General features: G+C 37.8%; 1 protein-coding gene across 1 annotated transcript in view; it reads left to right on the top strand.

Moving 5' to 3' along the window:
- The window catches only part of LOC150102843 (uncharacterized), an 836,492-nt gene that overhangs the window by 643,094 nt on the left and 177,787 nt on the right, over window positions 1–15,611 (top strand). Inside the window, exon 19 of the mRNA XM_090397955.1 lies at window positions 11,153–11,263. Coding sequence (XP_090254081.1) covers window positions 11,153–11,263 — 111 coding nt within the window. The remainder of the gene's footprint in view (window positions 1–11,152; window positions 11,264–15,611) is intronic.

Raw genomic sequence — 15,611 nt, 5'->3', positions numbered from 1 at the left:
ATTGATAATCATTGCATCTCCCTTCTGTGTTCAAACATTCTTCCACATGCCTACCTCTTGTATTCTGCAATTGACCTTACAATCTGCTCCCCTGCCATTTTTCCACTATTCGTGTAGGATATCAAACAAAACATCTATAGATGCAATCGTTTTCCTGTTGTTTGCTTTATATTTCACAGGAAGCATGTTTTTCTACACAAATGCCCATGTTTAAAATGGGCCAGGCTGAATGCCATACCTTTTTCCATTTTGTAAAATTTAAGGCTGAAGAAATCAGTCAAACACCCACCAATGAAGCAGTGAAATATATCACAGATAATATTGTCTAGGCGCAGCAACAGCCATAATTCCATAAATATCATCTCAATTTCTATTGTATCCAAAACCTTGGTGGAATACAAACTGCCAAGCAGCCAAAAAAAGATCAAAACTGACCATGAGGTATATGACATACCTTACCATGTCAAATTTAATAGCTTTTAAACATGCTTGAGCCAAAGCATGTTGTTGTTATAATAAATTTAGTTTAATCCTTTATCCAAGTGTGAGCAAACAGAGTTTGTGCCTGAAAGTATCTTCAGGACTAGGGTAAGGTGATACAACACTGGGCAACTCGTTGCAAAGGTGGAGCAAGCTATATTGCTTGCTCCACAGAGAAGCATATTGCTAATGCTTCTGCCTGGTATCTCCACTTGGGCCACGGCTCTCACTGAAGAGACCTCAATAAAGGTCGAAACTAGTCTGGGTAGTGACCCTTCCCTTAATGCATAACATTATACATATCCGCAAGGAGATGTGTTTTGCATTATGGGAGATACTGAGATAGGAGTGATATTAGCTTGCTCCACATTTTTCAACGAGTTGCCCTGGTGTGGTACCATCTTACCCCAGTCCTGAAGATACTTTCAGGTGCAAATTTTGTTTGCTCATACTTGGATAAAGGATTAAACTAAATTTATTATAGTCTAACCAAGTGAAAAATAAACTTTCAGCATGTTGTTATTATTATTATTATTAAGAGATACCTACAGGGTGTCAGGGACTCATCAAGGGAGGCCACATACTACATGCACTAGCTATGATACTTATTCTTGAATTCATTCACACTCCTTGCACTCACAATATCCACTGCAATCCATTCCAATCATGCACCATCCTGTGAGAGAAAAATCTAGCCCTCACCCCCTTTTTAGTGGCATTCATTCTCAGCTTCCAAGGATGCCCTCTTGTCCTTTTCCCACCCTCCATAATTTAGAAAAATTTCATCAACTGAAATCCTGTATGATCCTTTGAAGTTTGTAAGTCGCAATCATATCATGCCTCTTTCTCCTGTTTGCTAATGTCTGCAGTCTACAAATTCTCAGTCTGTCTTCATAATCAATGTTCCACAATCTTGATATCATTTTCAAGATTGTGGAATATTGGAAAATTTCATACTCTAGTTTGCACTCTCTCCACTATATCAGGATCACAACGGAAACCAGCTCTACACACAATAGTCCAAGTGAGGTCTTATCAATGCCTTGTAAAGAGTTATGTGGAATAGTGCTAGTGTTTGGGCTTTTCAAGAAGATTTGAATAAGCTGCCTCAGCCAACCAGGCTGACTGAGTGGTTAACATACCCAGTTTAAAACCAACAATTTGAGGTTGCAATATCCTGTGGTGGGCATGAATGTTTGTAATCATCTTTAGGTGGGAGATGAATTTCATTGCTTTGTGTGAGACCACCACAGCTTGAAAAATTACCATGCTTGGTCTCTAGAACAGGTTTTCTGGACCATGTAAAAATAAATCAAATAATACACACACAGAAAATAATAATATATATATATATAAAATTGATAAAAAATGACGACAATCCTTAGCCTGTCCAGAGTACAAAATGTATTATAGGTTAGCAAATAAAGTTTTGTAGGTGGGAGCAACGTAAAGAAAAAAGCTGGAAAGGTGGGAAAATTAATGGAGATACCAGTTTAATATGGCTAAATGTTGTTAAAGAAGACTGGATGATTTATACTCGCAGTTATAATTGAAGAAATGGAGGAAGGGAGGATTTTGGGGATGACTGTGGATAGAAATTTGAAGTTCAGAGGACATGCTGCAAAGGTTGTGAAGGCAACCCAAACAATTGCTACAATACTGATGTGGATATTGCCCAGATAAAAGAGCAGGAGTGGTTCCATTGTATAAAGCTCTGATCAAACAATATCTGAGTTACTATGCTTAGATACGGTCACTAGGATTTGATTGAAATGAAACAACCTTGGAGAGGATGCACAGTTAGAGAATGAAAATGATATGAGGATGTATACAATGTTGATTATGGACATAGACTGAAGGCATGCAAAATACACACAGTTTGGTGAATAGAAGCTATAGGTGCACACTATTGCACACAGTGCTCATCCAACCATGCTTTACACTGATGCAATGTGTCTACATCCACAACACACTCAGGCAATGCATACCACTTCCAATGCAAAGAACCTTTTCCTCACCCCTCTGCTTACACTCTCATTATACAGTTTCCAGTGATGGTTTCTTGTTCAACCCATCCCCTCTCCCATTCTATGAAAAATCTCTTCCATGTCAACCTGATAACGACTCCCTGACTAGCTTATATGTCTCAATAATATTCCCCCTCTTTCTCCTATGCACAAGGCTTTGAAATTTCATTCTCTCAATCTGTCCTCATACTCCACATTCCAAAGACCACTGACCACCTTCTCTGAACCCTTTCCAACATATCCTCATCACCATGAAAGTCCTGCAACCAAATCTGTGCACAAGACCTTATAAAAATGTCATCATTATCTAATTATTTCTGCATGTCAAGCTCCTCTGCATCCTTACCATTATCCAGTGTGACACATTGATGCCTCAGAATCAGAAACAATCCTGGATCCAGTTTACATCATCAATTTATCAAACAACCAGGTCAAAAATTGTATTTGATAAAATCTGGAAAATGATAGGTAGATTTAAAATACGTTACTCGTCCATCTTGGATCAAAATGGATGTGTTGCTGCTAATTACAAAGCCACTGCAGACACTTTGGGAGAAAATTTTGCTAGCAGCAACAGCTTGATATCCTGCTGAATTCTTAATATTGAACAATAAGGGAAACAGCAGTTAAACTTTTCTTCCGCTAGACTATAGCTATACAATCAACTATTCATTAAGGAGGAGCTAAAAAGAACTCTTTTACTGTCTCACCCCAGTGCAGTAGAACCTGATGACGTCAATTTTGAGATGATAAAAAATTTTCTGTCAATCTCCTTCTCTTAATATATAACAGATTACTTACAGAGGAAGAGTTCTGAGATCCTTGGCATAAATCAGTTGTCATTGCCATCCCAAAACCAGGAAACAATCCAACACAAGCAAACAATTATCAACCCATCACTCTGACCAGCTTTCTTTGTAAGATATTGGATAAAATGGTTAATACCAGGCTTCTCTAGTATTTACAAAACAATAGTCTGATTTCCAACATGCAGTGCAGCTTTCATAGACTTCATTCAATGCTGGATCATACGGTTTCAATATTTCTGGTTTCAGTATTCGTGTGTAAACTTCTTCCAAAAACACACTTCACCCAAAACCTGAGTTAAGAATGGGACAAACAGTTATTCCAGTAGCATTTCCTTGATGATTCCAAGTTGACCTCATCAGCAAACATCTGAAGATTCCCAATCAGTCCACATGAAACATCAGTAACATCTAACCCAAACAACACTTGATACACTTTGGTGGTTCTTTCATCTCTAATTCTCCTAATATTTGCCTTCCTTATACATGATGCACGTCTTTCTTTCTTTTTTTTTTTTTACGTGTGGGCTCAAGATAAGAGGTTGGTTGATCACCCAGTAACACACTAGTACCATGTAGGGTAGTGAGTTGGGAAAGGAAAAATTTATTTACATTTGATTTGAAAGACTATATTGTATGCCTTGGGAAACACATAAGGGTTTGGGTGGGGGGAATTCTTTCAAATTATAATAGTAGCTGGGATGGGGGTAGAAGAAAAGAAACTTGTTCTGTAAGTTTGTTGAACTGTGAAGGAATGTTGGATGGTAACTGCATGATGTTTCATCAGATTTAGTATAGATTGGAGAACTTATTGATGGTAGTTCATATGAACATTTACCATGGAAATATTTATAGAATATACATATTGCACAAATCCTAAAACACACCCCAACTTGTCACCAGAGTTCAAGATCAGTACTATCAACATACGAAGCTTGAATGGCAAAGAAATGGAGCTAGCTGAGAAATTAGATACGTACCAAATCGACATAATAGGGGTGATTGAAACAAAAAAGATAAAATCTAGTGAGATTTTTCTGAGCAATAAATTATTATTAGTACCCAAGACCCCATGGAGTCAAAGACTCATCTGGAAGGTCCTTTTATCATACACACAGCTCATCATACCATGCTTTAAACACACTCAAATTCTCTGCAGATGCCACACTCTCAGGCAAGGCATTCACCCTGCTTCTCACTCCCCTACTCACATCCTCTTTATACAGTTTCCAGGGATGACCTCTGGTTCTCCCACCCTTTACTAACTTGCAGGTCTCTATCATATTTTCCCTCTTCCTCCTGTCCACCAGACTCTGCAAATTGCATCTTCTCAATTTTTCCTCATATTCAACATTTCAGAGGTTAGGCACTACCTTAGTCAGGTGCCTCTGAACCCTTTCCAAGATCTCTTTGTCCTTCTGAAAACCAGGTGACCAAAACTGGGCACAATAGTCTATGTATCAGAGCCTTATACAATGGAACAAGAATCTCCCTATTTCTACAAGTCAGTGTTCTCCATATCATTCCCAGAAGCCTTTGTGTTGTCTTCACAATTTTGGCTATGTGTCCCCTAAATTTCCGATCCTTACCCACTATCACCCCCAGATCTCTTATTTCCTCCACCTCCAACAATATATCCTCAGCAAGCATAAATTCTGCATCCCATCTTTGTTTCCCAAATTTTAAAACCTTACATTTTGCAACATTGAACTCACATTCCCGTGCCCAATCACTCAATTTATTTAAGTCTTTTTGTAAGTCCACAACATCTTCTCTACTCTTTATAGTTCGTCCCAACTTTGAATCATCTGCAAACATTTGAATATCTCCATCCAAATCTTCACCAATATCATTAATATACAAGTTAAACAGTAATAGCCCTAAAACAGACCCCTGAGGTTGACCGCTAGTGACTTTCCTTTTCCTGGATATCGTTCCCTCCATACACAACTTGTTGATACCTATCAGATAGCCAGTCTCCAATCCAATGTACTAATCTAATATCCAATCCCATCTGTTCTAGTTTGACTATCAACTTATCATACGGTAATCTATCTAAAGCCTTTGTGAAATCTAAGTATATTACTGTGTATCGCTCTGCTCTGTTCAAGGAAACCATCACCTTATTGTAATAAGTAAATAGATTACTAAAACATGACCTCCCTTGCTGTCCATCAAAGATAATATCATTGTTTTCAACCCTATTCTGGATCCTAGTTCTCACAAGCTTCTACAACAACTTAACCACAACACCTGACACAAAGATAGGCCTATAGTTTGATACTTGAGTTTTATCACCTCCTTAGGAACTTGACCCCATGCAAGACTTGTATTAAAAAATATGTCAAGGCAGGCGTCAACTCCCTGGCACATTCTTTCAGAATACGTGGTGATATATTATCATGTCCACAGCCTTATTAACATTAGGTTTGCTCAACTCCCCATGCATCTATTGCTTACTTACAGTTAGTCTCTCCTTCCAATCATCAACTGCTCTCAATCTCTCCATGAAGTCACATTCACAAGATTGAAAGACCTTCATGAACTGCCTCATTAAGTATCTTCACTATATCTTCCGCAACAGCTGTCCTTATGTCATTTTCTCCAGTCTGTGTCATCATTTTTTTTTGCTGGCTACATATCGAAAGAATTACCTAGGATTCTTTTTGGCTTCATTAGCTAACTGCTGTTCATACCTCACTATTGCTACCCTTATCAACCAAGTCACCTTGCCTGGTCTTTGTAATCCTCATGGAATTGGTTATTTCCACTTTTCCTATACTACCTCCATAATGCCCTTTTACTCTGTATCGTATGCTTAATATCTTTATTCATCCATTCCACACTTACCTTATTTAACCTTCTTACCCTTTGAATACATTTAGACATTGCATCTACTTAGTAGTTCTTGAAAATCCCCCAAGCTGCATTGATCTCTTTTCCAGCTAACTCCTCATTCCATGCTACTCCTGCAAGCTGTCTCCTGAGCTCTTCATAATCAACACCCCCCCCCCCCCTTGTAGTTCAACATATACCCTTTTCTCACAGAGGGCCTCAAAATGTTTTCTCAAAGAGGTGCTCAAATACAAATTGTTATATTCAAGCAATGTGACAATCGGGGAAAAGAAGGTGTAGCTATAGTATTGACAACAAAATACTAGTAAAATCTTCTTGAATGGCAAGCAGTATCAAGTAGAGTGATGTAGGCAAATATCAAAATGGGGAATTGGACAGTGAATTGGCTATGGTCCCACAGAAGGTTCTACTAAGATAGAAGTGGAGGAATTTTGTGAGGCTTTAGAGAAACAACTGACGTGATGAAAAATGAAAAGTTTGTTCTTGTTTGGGATCTAAACAGCAGCGTAGGAAATCATTGTCAGACACAAAAATATTTTGGGAAAATTTGGAGAAAAGAGCAAAGCCAATAATAATGGTAAATGCCTGTTGGATTTCTGCTCAAGACATGGACTAGTTATTACTAACACAATGTTCCAACATAAAAATGTACACAAATTTACATGGAGAGAAGAGGCAAGGAATAAGAAAAGTTTCATTGACTATATTATTGTTGATAGTGATGTTTTCCCACTGGTGCAGGACACTAGAGTGCACAGAGGATTTGAAATTGGAAGTGATTGCGATTTAGTCTTGAGCAGGATAAAATTGAATTTCTTACTGAAAACAACAACATATAGGAAAGTTTAAAGCGAATAAAAGGTGGGCAGCTCTCTGATGTAAACTGTAGACTAAAATACACAAATATTATTCAAGAAAAAATGAAAGAGTTTGAGAACAGGAACCAAACCTTGGAGAGTCAATGGCAAATTCTGAAGAAAACATTGATTGATTCAGTCAGAGAGGCATGTGGTGAGGTCATCTGCAAGGATAGGAAAATCTGAACCCTCATGGTGGACACATGAAGGTAAAGAGACAGTGAAGGAAAAGAAGAAAGCATAAACACTGTGTAAAACTAGCTAAACAAAAGTCATGAGAAGACTTTGGTAAGAACATAGAAAATAAATATCAAGAAGGTGGCAAAATATGCTGGAGACTGTTGAAAAAGCTCAGAAACTGAGTAAAGAATGCTGTAAAAGGAATTAGAGATGATAAAGGTGACATGATAACTGGTGAAAAAGATATCCTTGATGTATAGTAATTACTTTGAAAAATTGCTAAATGAAACAAGCAGTGATGACAGCACAGTAGTAAAAAACACTCAACAGACATGCAAGCTGGAATATATATATCCATACTTGAAGTAAAAAAAAGCCATCGAAAGCCTGAAATGTGGAAATGCAGTGGGAGTAGATGATATTCGAGCAGAAATGCTCAAGTATAGAGGTATAAAAGTCTTACAGTGGCTGCACTGCATAGTTCAGAAGGCCTGGACGGAGGGACGAATTCCAGATTATTGGAGTAGAGCTCTCATAGTACCCATATATAAAAATGGAAATAAAACTGAATCTGAGAATTACAGGGGTATTTCCCTAAACGAGTGTTTCTGGTAAAATTTATTCAAGTATACTTGAGAAACGGTTGAGAAGGATTGTGGAAGGGAAGCTTGGTGGAGAACAGGCTGGATTCATGCCAAACAGAGGCTTCAGGATCAAATTTTCACGTTATGACAAATAGTTGAGAAATCATGGGAATATAACAAAGATCTTTATTTAAGTTTTGTAGATCTGGAAAAGGCGCTTTTTTAGATCTTCTCTCTCTCTCTCTCTCTCTCTTGGCACCCTGTATGACAAGGTGGGTGCCAAGAGAGAGAGAGAGAGAGATGCTGTTCTAAGTGCTACAGTTTGTATGGTGTCAATGGAGCATTATATCAAATAATATTTAGTCTTTATATGAGTTGTAAGTCAGCAGTTAGAATTGAAGGAAGTACAGGAAGATGGTTTTATGTTTAATCTGGTGTCAGACAAGGATGTACGTTATCCCCTCTGTTATTTATCTATATGGATCACATTATAAAGGAAAGTGATATTAAACCTCATATCAAAATTGGAGACGTTAATCTCAGCTCCTTGCTTTATGCAGATGATGTTATACTTCTAAAGAAATCTTCAAGTCTTCAAGATTCCCTGACTAAATTGAATAACTCTTGTAATAGATTTGGTATGAAGGTCAGCAATAACAAGTCAAAGATAAAATAGGCAGAAGCATTGAAAATATCAACTGCATTTTGAATGGAGAACCTATAGAACAAGTAAAACATGTCAGCTACTTAGGCAGGATTTTTAGTGAAGATGGCAATTTAAATATGGAAATAGACAACAGAATCAGCAAAGCTAATATGGTAGGAAGTCAACTGAATAAATTTATATGGACTAAGAGAGAAATTAGTCAAAATGCTAAATTAGCTCTATACAAGAGAGTGTTCAAACCAATTTTAACTTATGGATCTGAGAGCTGGGTTAGAAGTAAAACACTTGACCAAAGACTAGAGACCACAGATATGAGATTCCTGAGAAAGATTAGAGGGATGAACAGATGGCATCAGTGGCAATGTCGTATTAAGAACAAGGATATTAGGAAAGAATTTGACAGTGTTAGCATCCAGGAGTGTGTTATCAGAGCTAATCTCAGGTGGTATGGTCAGTTAAACAGAATGGGAGAGGAAAGATTAGCAAAATAAGTGTTCTTTGCCAGGTTGGCAGGAAAAAGATCCAGAAGAAGACCAAGATATAGGTGGATTGATACAGTTAAAAGTGCCTCAGAAGATAGAAATGTAATTATCATTATTCGTGACACCTCCAAGGAGTCCGAAGACTCATCGGGGGAGGACGCCTACTGTACAACTCTCCATCTCACTACTACACAGAACCTCTACTACCAATCGCCTACATCAATGCCATCTACTGCCCATAACCACCACAGATAGTATTTTTTTGTCTGTAAATTGCGTGTGTTCCTAAGAGCCGATTTGTCTATCTAAGATCTGACAATGTTGGAGTCTTGACAGGTAACAGAACTGATTTGGAGGAAAATTGTAGATAGGAAGTTAGTAATGGTGTAAGTTTTTCGTGCAGTACTATCATATCCTGCACTCCCCTTGAGGGTACATATCAGGAATTTGATGATAATGACATACTGCAGAAACAAAATGTCATTATGAAAGTAGGTTAGTTGGTAAGAGATAGGTCATTAATCAGTCTAATTGCCATTTTCTGTATTAAGTCAAATATTTTTAGGGAGCTTTTAGGGGGTCCACTCCAAATGTTAGAGTAATATTCAATAGGTGAGAAGATTTATTATTTATATGAGTGCCAAGTCTCAGAACCTGTCTACTCTCTTACATATATAAAATCAAGAACATAGTAATACTGAACAGAATCCAAAACACTCTCGAAGACAACTCCAGTAAAGAGCAGGCAGGATTCAGAAGAGGCTTCTCCACAATAGATCATATCCAGGTCATTTCACAACTAACAGAAAAACCGAATCCCTCTATATTTCGTCTTTCTTGGTTTTAAAAAAGCATTTGATACCATAGAACACAATGCAGTCATCAGTGCCTTACTGGAAATAAATGTGGACCCTACTTACATCCACATGATAAAAGAAATTAACAAGAATAAGACCACAGAAATAACCTTATTTGATCAACCTATAAATATAGATATAAAGAGAGGGGGGGGCTCCAAGGCAATGATGATCAAGCTGATCTCCCCAAATCTATTTACCAGTACTTTAGAATACATTCTGAAAAAAATAGACCTAAACGGAGGAATAAGCATAGATGGTGAAAAACTACAAATCCTTATGTTTGCTAATGATCTAGTACTGATATCCCACAACCCATAAGAACTAGAAGAAATGGGTGAAAAAATATACACAAACAGCAGTAAGATAGGCTTAGAAATGAATATTCTAGAAAAAACCAAATGGATCAAAAACATCTACACAAGTGACAGTCACCTATGTCTTAATAATATCCCTATAGAACAAGTTAACTCCTACAATTACTTAGGACAAACAACAAAAATGGATAACGATTTATCTCAAGAACTAGCAAATAGAAAGAAAGCTGCATGGCTATCATTCAACAGACTAAAAGAAACACTTACTGATCTAAATCTTGACATCTCTGCAAAGGCAAAACTATTTAATAGTGACATTCTTCCATCACTCACATAAGGATCAGAAACATGGAACACGACAAGAAAAGAAGAAGAGACTCTCAGAATAACTCAGCGTAGGATTTGTAACATCAGCAAAATGGAACATGTTAGAAACACTGATCTAAGAAAGAGATCAGGCATAAAAGATGTGGTAACTGCAGTATATGAAAGCAAGATGAGATGGGCAGGTCACGTAGCCAGACTCAGGGATAACAGATGGACATATAGAATACTCAACTGGCAACCATGAATAAAGAGAAAACCAGGAAGACCACCTACAAGATGGGAAGATCTAGTAGTGAAATCTATGGGTAAAACATGGACAGGAGAGGCTCAAGATCGAGATCGTTGGAGGCATCTTTGTGACCTGCACTCATGGAGAAATCCTGAGTGAAACACAGGTCCATCAACGTAATTGAATACAAGTAATATAAATGTTCACCATTTGTTAATTTTAGTATTTATGTACCTGCTTGTGTAATTTCTTTAACAGATATGTATAAACACATATCTGTAATGGGGTAATAGCACTACACTTTTTTAAGCTGCTCTCCCCATACAGTTGAAGCCTGTCAGTCTTATCCCTGAGTTAATCTATATTTGGTAGAATTTTATAGCAGTCTACATAAACAGAGATGAAATAAATGGTATTACGATAAATTTTAAATAGCAAGCTTGCCGCTAATTTAGATGATTAATCTTTAAACTCTGTGTGTAGGTAGATTGCCTAAAGCAAATATCAGAAGAAGCTCTTAAAGGTCACATAGATGAGGATTCAGCATTATTTTTATTAAGTATAGCTGATCAGTTCAATGCTAGATCTTTACGGGTGAGTTATTTTCTTTCATTTAGTAGTGTGATATAACTGTGTTATTATTAACATTTTGAATGGACATTGAAATTCAGCAGTTTCCTGTATCCTTTCAGAATACCTCAATAGTTCTGATGTATTCAAGTCAGGACTATTAGATTGGTTAATGTGTCAGTGCATACTTACTTGTATTACCTTATTTTCTAGAAAAATGTAGCATGCCATGAATGTAAGCAGTGTTATTCTATATGCGGTTGTTTTGATACGATAGATTATCCCTCTGTTCTGTTTTATATTTATGCATAGACCCACACTATACTGTGCAAACTTCTGAAACCAGATCCATTTGAAATGGGTGGTTAATTCTTATTCGTGTAAGTTTTCTATATCAGTTTATTGCTTGTGTTCTTCTGGCTTGTTTGCCTATCTGATAGTTTGTTACAGGTATATAATATTTAAGTAACTGATATGTTATAGTTTGATCATAAATATTGGACATCAGATTTCTAATTGTGAGGTTGCTACCTTCTGAGAAATGTATACGTCCAAGTCTTGTATGATATATTGCATATGATATTTCAAAATGATAAATCTTATGCACCTAGTGATATTATGTATGAGAAGGTACATGCTATTTCGAAACATCTAGAAATTATATGGTTGGAGAAGATAGGGTTGATATATCACCATTAATGGTATATGAAATGTATCAGAATTAAATAAATTGTCCACAAGTATTTTTAATGATTCATTAAAATTTGGAATGATTCCTTCTGATTTGCAATTTGCAAGTATCATACCAATTCACGAGGATTTTCATGTAAAAGGAAATAAATCATGGGCCCGTTAGTCTTATTAATGTCATTGACAAAGCAGTAAAAAAATTGAAATCATATCCATAACGTTATCGATAGGGAACATTTATTGAGCAAGACATCATTGAGAGGCATTAAATTTTGATAAGCCTGCTAATTTTGTGTTATGAAAAAGTTGTAAGAAATAGACTATGGTTATTTGTTTGTTTATTTATTTAGATGAAGCCTATAACAGTGTTCCTCATATGAACCTGCTAATTAAAATATACCAAATGAAGAAATTGATGATTATTGAAGTCGGTAACAAACTGGTTGACAGATTGATATAAAGTAGTGTTTAGATGTAAGACATCCAGAAGTCATGCAGTTAGGTACAGAGTATCTCAAGGTTCACTTCACAGTTGTTAAATCTATTCATTAATCATTTAATCACGTCATATACTAACAGTCTCTTTTTGAGGTAGGCATTTCACATGGTAGTAAATTATGTTCATTACCTCATTTCTGTACAGCATGCTGTCGACTAACACTTTATTCTCTTATAGGGAGCAGTTGAGGCCATTTTAGCCTTATCTAACTTTTAGAGACTGATGAGGCAGTTCGATCTCCACTGGTAGCCAATCAGAGATAGCTATCCCCCAAGATGATAACTAATTATGCATGGCATCTGGTAAAGAGAGGAGGCTGACAAGTGCCATCATCTCATGATTAATCCTAATCCTAACACTATATTTTGCTGTCTGAAATAGCATGGGTTCTAGGGTCAATTTTCTTCAATTTATAGGACGAAAAACCCTAGTTTTTGGGAGAAAAAAGGAAGGAAGTGAGACAAATGATTTTGAGAGCATATGGTGTGAGGTAGAGGCAGGGAAGACAGGATATTTAGTGGGGTGTTGCTACAGACCCAGGATCACAGAGGATGGGGACCAGGAGATGTTTAGACAGCTAAGTTTGGCAAGTGCAAGAAAAATGATAGTTATGGGGGATTTTAACCATAGTAGTATAAATTGGAGAGAGGAAGATGCATGTAGCAATAGGGGAATGGAATTTCTAGAATTTTTGAGGGACAAATGTCTTAGGCAACATGTAACAGAGGGAACAAGAGTTTCAAGAGTTTTGGATTTGGTTATAGCATCAGAAGAGTTGATAATAACTGAGATGACATCTCTCTCTCTCCCACCAGTTGGAGAGAGTGACCATATGGTTTTGACTTGGAAAATGATTAGACATGCAGGAGTATCAAAGAGACGGGAACTAATGTGGAATTATAAAGCAGGTGATAATAATAGTCTTAGACGTCAACTTCGGGAAGTTTCATGGAGGGAGGAATTGGAAGGCCGGGATATCATTAGTGCGTGAGAAATTGTGAAAGAATATTTGTTAGCAGCAATGGTAAGTTGTATACCACGAGTGAAGAAGAGGACACAATTTGGAGTAAAGTGGATGACAAACAATATTAAACAGGAATTGCATGCGAAAAAAAGAGGCTATGGAGGAGATATAAGGAGACAGGTGAGGATAGGATGCATGAAGAATATAAGACACAGGCCAGAAGAGTGACTAGTGTGGTACGGAAAGCGAAACTGGAATATGAGAGGAGGTTGGCCCTAAGATCCAAAGAAAATCCTATGGAATTTTTTAGCTATGTGGACAGTAGGAGGAGAAATGACCGTGGAAGAATGATATTGTGGGATAAAAATGGGAATAGAGTGACTGATGCAGAGGACATAGTGGAATTCTTCAATGACCATTTTATTGGAGTATTTCATCCTAGAGGAGTCAATTTTAATGCTAGAGGGATAGGGCTGGTTCGAGGTTTACAGGTACAGGAGGAGAGTGTGTTTCAGATACTGAGTACTCTGGATGTCAGTAAAGCTTTGGGACTGGATGGTATTTCACCACGAGTTTTGAGAGCATGTGCTAGGGAACTGACAGTGCCTTTAACCTGGCTTTTCAATGAAAGTCTGGCTTCGGCAAAGGTGCCCATGGAATGGAAGGAAAGTAAGATAGTGCCATTGCATAAGGGTGGTAACAGACTGGAAGTGTCTAATTATAGTCCAGTCTGTGTGTGTCATCAGTAGTTGTTAAGATCTTGGAGAAAGTGGTGAGGGACCGTATACAACATTGGGCAGATGAGGGTAATGTTATCTGTGAGAGACAACATGGATTTGTGAAAGTGCGCTCTTCTTTTAGCAGTATGCTAGCCTTTTATAATAAAGTTACAAGAACATTAGATGAGGGAAAGGCATATATTGCAATTTTCTTAGACTTAGCAAAGGCATTTGACAGGGTGCCACATGATAAGCTGATATTTAAGTTGCAGCACATGGGTCTGGATGTCAGATTGGTCAACTGGATTCAGGATTGGCTGTCTGATAGGTATCAGAGAGTTGTGTATGGTGGAGCAGTTTCAAGGAGGCAGAGGGTTACAAGTGGGGTCCCACAGGGCTCAGTACTAGGACCTATATTGTTTAACCTTTATATCAATGACCTTGCCAGTGGATTGCAAGGGGATATTCAGTTGTTTGCAGATGATGTGAAGCTAGGAAGGATTATTAGTAATAGTGCATATGTGGTAGCCCTGCAAGAGGATTTGAATAAGCTAGATTGATGGGCAAATGAATGGGGGTGTCAGTTTAATGCAGCAAAATGTAAGGTCTTGAGGTTTGGGAAACATCGATGGGATGCAGCATACTCTATGGGAAGAGTTATGCTAGAGGAAGTAGAGGAGCCAAGAGATCTGGGGTTGATGGTTGATAGAAACCTGAAGTTTAGGGGACATATTGCAAAGGTGGTGAAGGTAACATAGAGGATTGCTGCAATTATGAGAAGGACACTGACCTGCAGAGATAAGAGGTTTATCATTCCATTGTAAGTCTCTGATCAGACCACACTTGGACTATTGTTCTCAGATTTGGTCTCCAGGATTTGAAGGGGATAAATTAACTGTGGAAAGGATACAAAGACGGATGACAAAGATGGTTTCCGGACTGTACAAGGATAGTTACGAGGATCGGCTGAGGGAATGTGGACTGCAGAGTTTGGTGGATAGAAGAAGAAGGAGAGGTGATATTATTGAGACTTTTAAACTGTTGAGAGGTGGTTACAGGGTTGACACTGGGGAGTTCTTTTGCTTGGTTGAACAGCGGGAAGGAGTGATGACAAGAGGCCTTCCCTGGAAGTTACGAAAGGAAACTGTGAGCAAGAGGGTGAGGAATGGTTTCTTTGCGTGGAGGGTGGTTGAACCGTAGAATGCATTGCCTGATGGAGTGGTGAGAGCGAGAACGGTGAATGAGTTTAAGGAGTGGTATGATAGACTTTGTGTTTCTTAAGGGGGGGATCTTCCCCTCGATGAGTCTTGACAGACTTTATGTTCTTAGGAAGGACCTCCCACGATGAGTCTTTCGACTCCATGGAGGCCTGAATAATAATAATAATAATAAACCTGTTTGCCTGTGTTATAGATCGAGTAACTTTGAAACTAGTTGAAAATAGGCTTAGAAAAAGTTCCTCTAGTTGGTGGCCTAGTGCTGTGGATGCACATGCTACTT

Source organism: Typopeltis vanoorti, chromosome 9, assembly GCF_054136105.1.
Source record: "Typopeltis vanoorti isolate ZY-2024b chromosome 9, IOZ_Tvanoo_1.0, whole genome shotgun sequence".
NCBI lineage: Eukaryota > Metazoa > Arthropoda > Arachnida > Uropygi > Thelyphonidae > Typopeltis > Typopeltis vanoorti.
Note: the sequence above shows the minus strand (reverse complement) of the source record. Positions and strands in the feature narration are given on the sequence as shown.